At 38.1% G+C, this 8,973-nt stretch overlaps 1 protein-coding gene across 1 annotated transcript in view; it reads right to left on the minus strand.

The window, feature by feature from the left end:
* LOC107595435 (transcriptional enhancer factor TEF-5-like) overlaps positions 1 to 8,973 on the minus strand; it is a 42,936-nt gene that overhangs the window by 7,680 nt on the left and 26,283 nt on the right. Inside the window, exons 3-5 of the mRNA XM_016285839.1 lie at positions 1,948 to 2,012; positions 1,731 to 1,793; positions 365 to 376 (exon numbers count right to left, since the gene is read on the minus strand). Of these exons, the coding sequence (XP_016141325.1) occupies positions 365 to 376; positions 1,731 to 1,793; positions 1,948 to 2,012 (140 nt within the window). The remainder of the gene's footprint in view (positions 1 to 364; positions 377 to 1,730; positions 1,794 to 1,947; positions 2,013 to 8,973) is intronic.

Below are 8,973 nucleotides of genomic sequence, written 5' to 3' on the forward strand. Positions count from 1 at the left end.
GCACGTCACTTTGCATCACAATAAATGAACACGGATAATAAAAAGACTTGCAGCTCACTCGGAAGCACAACCACAAGAAGTGGTGTTGTTTCACAATTGCATTTCTTGAATTTATTAAGCCTGTATGATCTGCAGTCCATCATAAAACAGAGGGACGACATGGAAACTTCAGAGAGCAAAACGGCCAGGCATATTATTGACACAAGAATTATGAGCAATCTATGCACACCGCAGGGCCAGAGAAGAGGACTTTATAATGGCAGTGCTGGATGTAAACTGAACCTGTGCAGGACAGCCAAGCAAAGCGAAGCAAAAATAAAAAATAAAATCAACAATAATTTGCACAATTCAAATCCACACTTACCAAGTTCATGGCCTGAATCAAAAGAAAGAAAGAAAATTAGTACAATATTTTGAGAGCAATTTCACTAAACCTATTGTCTCTGACAACAAAGTATGGGATGCATGCCAACTACATGAAAGTCAATTCTATTCTAAATCTTTTTCAATTCTATTCTAGATCTCTACTAGAACTATTTTCTTGATCTTAAAATGGCTTGCAAGTGTGAAAAAGTTTCAGAACATTTCAGGCAGAAATTGTCATACTTTGTGCAAAAAAATGTGACACATTTGTTCTATGTTTTTACCTGAAAAAAAAATTCGAATAAGCACTAATAAAAAAAATGCTTTTCTGCAAATAATTTACTTAGGTTATAGTTCATGAATATACTGGCAGGGGGCGCCAAACACTACAATCTAAAATCACCAAAAATACAATGCAAATACTATATATTAATGTTTAGAATTTACTGCTTATGTAAATTATATTTTTGTAATTTTGCAATCTCACCCACTTATCCTCAATGTAAGGCAAAAAAGAAATAAATAAAAACAAAAAAATAGTCCAATATTTTATTCTAACTTTGTGCAATCCTGATAAAAATAACTTAATACACAATTCAAATTTACACATTTTAAAAATTATTTTAAAGTTCTTTAAACAAAAGATTTTTACCATAAACCAATTATATTACAAATTCTCTCCCCCTCTCTCTCTGTACACACAAACACAGACACACACACACAGATAAAAATAATATTTAATTTAATTTCAACAAATTTGTTTACATCACAGCCAGACTCATAACATAATCGTCATCTGAAAAACCCATATCGGCCGACTGCATTACGTGTTATATATTTTTCAGACAGATTTTTACAAGTGAAAACTGAGTATTGGTGACAGATACATGGAGTCTGGATGCAAGGAAAGGAAGGTTGAAGAAACAGTGAGCTTCAGGAAAGCCGACGGGCAAAGATCTCAGCCATTCATGCACCTTCAGCCTCTACGACAAACAGCTGCACCAAACGCAAAGCAATACACTACATGACAGCTTCCTGTAGCACTTTAAACTTTTTGCGCCAAATATTGACGCAAGCACTCATTACTCAAGATTTTATTCAGCCATTAGATAACTGGAACTTATAGCAATCTTTCATTGGTTTGTGCAAAGGCAATTGCTGTTAAGCCCCGCCCCACCCGCAGGAAAGCGCATACCTTTAGCTTTGACTGTATCTCGCGAGATTTTCTCCGGGCAAGAACCTGCAAATGGCTAGAAACCTGCAGAACAGAAAAGCCAAAGAGGAGGAAAAGACAAAGAGGAGGAAGAGGAGGAGAAAGAGAGAGAAGCCATAACCAAAGAGTGAAAAGATGTGCGTCTCAAACCTACCTTTATACCTGCTTGATACTCTCGAACTTTCTTCCGCGCTAACACCTGTATGTGACTAGATACCTGAAGAATTTCGAGATGGTTTAACAAAAACATACAAGAACAGTCACAACACACTATTTGCTGAACTACTGAACTGAAAACGGTCATTAAATCTTATTTTGTTGTTATGCAAACACATATTTAGTGCAATCGATAGTACATATAAAGTACATACCTGTTTTCTTGTGCGGGTTTTGCCTGTTCTCAGCTTGATGTATCTGGCAATAAGCTCGTTGCGACCTGAGAGGAACATTTTCTGTAAGATTCACAGTGACCAAAAGGTGGTGACAAAAGCAATGAAAGAGAAACATGCATCTCTCAACAACACTGCCAGACTTCATGAGACTGAAACCACAAATAGAAAACTAACGAAGTAAAGCTTTTGGCTTTATATACTATATTTCCCTTTAAATGATGGGGGGAAAAAACATGCTTCACATATGCCCATTTTTAAAGCGGCTGCAATCAGTCATCTGGTAATAAAAGCAGTATCCATAAAAACATTTAATAAGGATAAATAATGGCCATTATGCAATGCAGTATGTAATATGCATCACCAAATATATATTAAGTGAACATGATATGCATCATATTTTCAATTCAATGCCTATTAATATTTCACAGCATCAGTATTCAGGTGTTGAAAGAAAAATTAACTTGACAAAATTGTTAGATTTCTTAGACCTAATTCATTCTAAAGTAAGTGTTATAAGGATGTTTAAAAAAAAATAATTTAAAATGTTTTGTGAATGCTTTATATGTGGCATTTTTGTAACAAAATACATTAATTTAAAGGTGCACTAAGCAATTTTTGAAAAGCGCTTTTGACCGCAGTGTCAGACCATGTCCCAAAACACACTTGCAGCCAATCAGCAATAAGGGGGCGTGTCTTGTAATGATAGCGAGAAGAGAGGGCGGATATTAGCAACTATAGACAGAAAGAACTGGAAGATAAAAAAAGAGAAAAATATCGGTGGAACAAAATATTAAAAAGAAGGGCAGGACCCGCGTAAATATTGGAGCAGCTTTCCAGCGGTGGAGAGAACTCAAGGAGCGGGAAGGGCTTGAACCGAGGTTGCGTTGGTGAGTAACATTGATTTTGCATTGTTTCACACAACTTTATCTGTGTTGGCTTTTATTTGAATATGCTTCTTCGCTTGTTTCTGCGATTGTCGTTATGCCAGGGTTGTGTACGTACAAAGTGCGCGCAGTGCAGTGAACACACACACATAGCAGTGAACACACACAAACCGTGAACACACACCCGGAGCAGTGGGCAGCCATTTTTATGCTGCGGCGCCCGGGGAGCAGTTGGGGGTTCGGTGCCTTGCTCAAGGGCACCTCAGTCGTGGTATTGAAGGTGGGAGAGAGCGCTGTACATTCACTCCCCCCACCTACAATCCCTGCCGGTACGAGACTCGAACCCACAACCTTTGGGTTATGAGTCCGACTCTCTAACCATTAGGCCACGACTTCCCCACAAATATATAGGGGCGAGGTCCTGTTGGGGTATGGGCGTGTTTGTTTTGCTGCTTTCAAATATCAACATCGTTTGACAAAAATCGCTTAGTGCACCTTCAAGTAGTTTTAATTTACCGTGAAACTCCTGAGTGAACCTCTGGCTCAAAAATACTAACTGCTATTAACTATTTATTTAATTGCTGACCATTTTCCTACACCTACTAGAAAAAAATTATTTAAAAATCTATTTAATTGTGAAATGCCTGAAGGATATATATGTCATTGTATTATATATTAATATTTAAAAAAATATATACATTTTTAACAAATAAAAAAATGCTATATATATAATAATAATAATAAAAATTATATTAAAATTTTTTATATAAAAATGTTTTATGAAAAAATGCAACGCTTTCAACTATTGAAATATTCTTACTAAAGACAATAAAGCCGTGTTCACACTACAAGTGACACGCAACGACAAAGCTACACAATCCCATTCATTTCAATGGAAAGCTGGCAATTTCCGGCGACACGAGTGACGGCAGCAAACGTGACAAAGTTCAGAATCCTTCAACTTTATGCAAATGAAGAGTGACTTTCGTGAGCGACAGCCAATAGAGCTCATGTGATCGTTCTCCTCTCAGCCCAGTAGTGACTGAAATTAGGCTGATACTTGCCGTCATCATTCATTTTTGTTTTTATGTACGGATTCAGTTTATATTTATATTATATTTAGTCTTTTGCCTCCAAATTGTTTGTATTTAGCGGCAAGAAAACGGATTCGCTGTCAACATGAGAATGCCCTGACCTCATCGCCAGCCCCTAGTGTGAATGCAGCTTAACTCCTAAACTTCTAATGCATGGGGTTTTCAGCGCCCCCTTGAGGAAGACAACTTTGCTTTTTATATCAACAATTTTTAGCTAGCAACATTCGCTGCCCATAGATTAGCAGCCATTAAAGTGTTTGCAATGTTGAGTTGCCCATGAATGCCCATTTGTGCCTCGGAGTAAAAAATTGTGATATAAAGTTTAAAATATAATTAGCAAGATATAAAGGCACATTATGAAAAATAAAGTTGCAAATTTTATATAAAAAATTTTCGGAGAAATAAAGTTGGAATTAAGAGCATTAAAGTGAAGAGTTACATTTAGTTTTCTTTTACTCTGAGGCGAAAATGGTCTTCCACAGCAGAGAGACCACTGCACTGATTTGAGTTTCTGCCCACCCTTCCCCAGACACACCCTCTTTCTCTCTCGCTCTCTCTCCAAGCCTCCGAATTCCTTGCATTCCACTGCGCCTGTGACATCTGCCCCACACAACTTGATTTGATGAGGGCAACAGCCTGGAGCATGCGTTCAGAGAGCGAGAGAACGGCCCAAAAAAGAGCGAGGGAGTGAAAGAGAGAAATAAAGAGCTTTGCTGTTTCTGCCAGCAACTGGCAGCTGAAGATCATCCCATCCTACCAAACAGACACCCACACCTGCCACGAACCATCCCAGCAGGAGGCAAAGAATAACACGGGGCCCCCTGTGTCCCATATTCCCACCTCCCAGCTCTGATTGCCTCATCATGTTTTTTCTCAACCTTAGAGCGCGTCTGGAAAGGAAACTCAAGCAGGAGTGTTTTGGTTCAGGAATATCACCTGAAAACTTTTTGGCATGGTTAAACCGGAAGTTTGCTGGATCAATCCCTGCAAGGAATGGGCTGTGATCCACTAACCAAACTAGTCAACACAAACTTATTTTGTCCTTCAAATGCCTTTCATGCTCCGCTGAAAAAGTTTACTAGAACGTGCTGTTGAGCAGAAACGAGACTCAAGGTGGGTCAGAAGGGTGGAAGGTACTTGGTGGAAAAATCTCACAGGTGGAAAATATCTTGAAGCTGTAACAACTACGAAACCAGACAGACGGCATTTCGGCTGTAAATCAACTGGGCAAAGCCAAGACGCTGAGAAGCGGAGATGAGGGAAGGTCTGGTAGCATCAGAAGTTGTACAAAAATTGTGTAAATATCAGTTTTGGCTTGCCATTTGGTGCACAAGATGTGAATGTTCTCCAATGGCTATGTTCACTTATCAGCTTTATTACTCGTAAATGCAACTCTCACAATTGTGACCTCACATCTTCATTTATTTCTTAGGACATAAACAGGCTTTCATAATGTGTCACATTGTGAGATCCAAAAATACAATTCTGCAATATAGTCACTATTACAAGAAACATTAAATTTTACGAGAAACAAGTCGCTATTAGAAGATGTAATGTCTCAAATACAACTGCAAAACTAAAGTTAATGCTCTTGGAAGCATTTCCTGCTGGAAGCATGAAAAAAAATGAAACTTCATTCAAAACATAACTAAAAAAAGTTGTCTCGATCCAACACACTTATTTCCACCCATCAATGTTGGTGTAATAAAAAGAGGCGGCTCTGCACTTCACATTACACTGCTGGCTTTTTAGGCCCGATCCAGGCAGTGTTAACAGGGAACACAGACGGCGTTCCCGAGGCCTCACGTCAGTGGCGGTATTATGAGCGCTGTCGTCATTCTCCTCGTGAGTGGGCTTCTTCAGTGGCAGATGACTACATGTAAATGGATAAGGTGTTTATAGTCACAGGAGAGAGCAGGCTCTCCATGAGGTCGGCATTCGCTTTCCTGGAGATGGCGAGAGAAATGAGTGTCAACGACATGCTGGGATTTGTTTACAACTTGATTTATTAATAAATCCAATTTGTGGAATTTCACTTTATTGGCACAGTAACTGCGGCTAGGTGCACTGAATTTCTTAACATGTCAAATCAACTCACAAACCCACTTTCACTTGAAATAAACCACTAAACCTGTGGCGTATGAGTCAAACATACCATGAACGACAACAGAATCAGGGATACCAGCATAAGGCTTCATGGTTTCAAGGGAATCCCTCAACAAAGCCTGGAGATGGCGAGAGAAATGAGTGTCAACGACATGCTGGGATTTGTTTACAACTTGATTTATTAATAAATCCAATTTGTGGAATTTCACTTTATTGGCACAGTAACTGCGGCTAGGTGCACTGAATTTCTTAACATGTCAAATCAACTCACAAACCCACTTTCACTTGAAATAAACCACTAAACCTGTGGCGTATGAGTCAAATATACCATGAACGACAACAGAATCAGGGATACCAGCATAAGGCTTCATGGTTTCAAGGGAATCCCTCAACAAAAATATACAATGCAATATCTAGTGTGCTGCCTTGTCGTCTATAGCCAACACAGGGCAGCTTCACACCTTCTAAGGCAGGATGAAAAGGATTGAATTGCTCTATAAATACCAGCTGCTTTGTTGACACATGCTGCATTAAAGAAAGTCCTTGCATAAAGTCTAAGAGATGCAACAAACACTCAATTCTAATAGAATGACTTTTGCATGTTGCTAAACTAAAGAAAACCTCTATTAAAGTGTAGAAAAAATATTTCATTTCAAATCAGATAGAGCGGTTTTCCTATTTATACTTCTATGGCGAATAAAACATAGCTATACTTAAACTTGACATTTCCCTCAACCCAGACCCTGTCCCAAATGCCACGCTCAAGATTACCAATCCACACTGGCACTGATTTAGCAAAAGTCTACCCTTAGCCAAAAGCAAAACCCTTAAGAATAATAAAATGACAAATGGGAGACCAGAAAGCGATGGTGTCCAATCCTGGTCCTTTAAAGCCAATATCTTGCAGAGCTTTAACACGTACCAACAGACTAGCCAAGAAGTTTCCAGTATTCTTTAAGACTAGTCATTAGTTGGTTCAGGTTGGTTTAATTTGAACTGGAGCTAAACTCTGCAGGATAGCGGCCCTCCAAAAGCAGAAATGGCACCTCTGCCCTTCTGAATTGGACAAGTCTATAGTTATGTTTCCATCCAAAGTTGTGAATTTAACTTAATAAGACTATCACATAAAACGTGTGAATAAAGCATCGTTTCCATCCAATGAGTCAAGGAGAACAAAATCGTCACTTCCTGATAATCTAGCACTAAATAGGCTATCACTAAAAAAAGTAGGAGAAGCCACTGAATATAATAATTTTCATATACAATAGATTACTTGCACCTCAGAGCAAGCAGATGAAACAAATGCGGTCATTGCTTTCGGAGGTGGATGCCTGTTGTTTGGGAACGCAGTCATGTAAGACAGTTCTGGAAGGCAATTATACAGAAATACTTTGATGACAGACTTTGACTCAGGCATTGCAGAATGACCAAAACAACATTTGAGAGGCTGTGCAATGAGATCGGTTATCCCATCCCATTGTGCAAAGTCACATGACTTTATTGATGCACATGGAGGAATTTATTCTACCATTATTCACATTAACTCTTGTTCACACTAGTCAAAAACCACCACCAAGTCAAAATGTGCATTAAAAACAGGGTGATGGAAACATAGCTTATGAAAGGTTTGTCAAAATGCGTTCTGGGACTACCTTCGAATATAGCCAAATCAATAGCCAGGTTTCCATCTGAGGATTTTTTACGAAAAAATATTTAGCGCTTCAAAATGCCATTTATCGATAACATTTCTCATGTGTCGACATGATCTTTTTCTGTTTAATTTTAGTGCATTAATTCTATATCCATAATTCAAATGTCGCAAAAAATAGTTTGGAAACACTTTTTGTCGAGAAAAGGGGCTTTAACGCAAATAAATGTATCACATGTCAGAATTAGCCTATAGGCAGCATCCGTGTTCATGGTGTTGCTCACGTTAAAGCACCGTTTCCCTGTAGTTTAAAAGTGCATTAAATCATATTCATATTATTAAATTGCATCTAAAATTATTTTATATTTGGTAAGAAAAAGATGAGTTACCCTTTCAAACATACTTATCTTAATTTGATGTTCCTTTAGTAGCCTACGTTTACATAATTTTTTATAGTGCACTGCTCAGTTTAAATAGCCTGTAGTCAGTGTGACCACCAAACCCCCATGTTATTACTACGCCAAGCACATTTTGTTTTACGTGGATATTGGAACACGAAGTGCAAATTTTTTAATTAATTTGTTTTGGCTTGTTAGTAGCTTCTTATATATTTATATTCTTGTTTTGTTCTGACTTCTGTTCTACCGTTAAATTTAAAGTATTTGTTGTGGAGTGAGGGGAACTAAAATAGCATGTTTTCAATGTTTGGCTGACTATTTCATTACGACAATGAACAGGCTGGGTTGTCGAGTTAGTAATGCTTAACTGTGCGAGTGAGGCGCCGGCACGATCACTTGGTTTTTTTCCCCCTTATAAAAGTGGAAACAACTTACACCTAGTCTACACCGGATGTGAGTGGCGCGGCAACTGTCGCGACCGGTGTAGACACGGTGTTACTATAGTCCTTCATTTGTGGTCATATGAGAGTAAGACATTATTTAAAACTATTCTAAATATTCCTTTATTTGTGCACTTTCACAATAAAAACAAAAAATTGTGCTTTTGTACAATAAAGGAAACAAATAGGATGCTGCTGTTTTAAGAGCGCATTACAAAAATTAGCCGAAATTCTGCATTTAGGCAGCTAATTGTTGCAGTTTTTTTTTCTTTCGTTTTGTTAATTTATTATTTAGAAAAATATATTTTGCATATATGCCTATTTATTTCTTTTATATAGCCTATAGCTTTATTATGTTTTTCTGCATTTGCAGAAGCGCTACAGGTGCGTGACATGACCATATGAATCCTCACGTTCTGTTGTTTATGCTGCTTT

Source organism: Sinocyclocheilus grahami, unplaced genomic scaffold (assembly GCF_001515645.1).
Source record: "Sinocyclocheilus grahami isolate Dianchi unplaced genomic scaffold, SAMN03320097.WGS_v1.1 scaffold202.1, whole genome shotgun sequence".
Classification (NCBI taxonomy): Eukaryota; Metazoa; Chordata; class Actinopteri; order Cypriniformes; family Cyprinidae; genus Sinocyclocheilus; species Sinocyclocheilus grahami.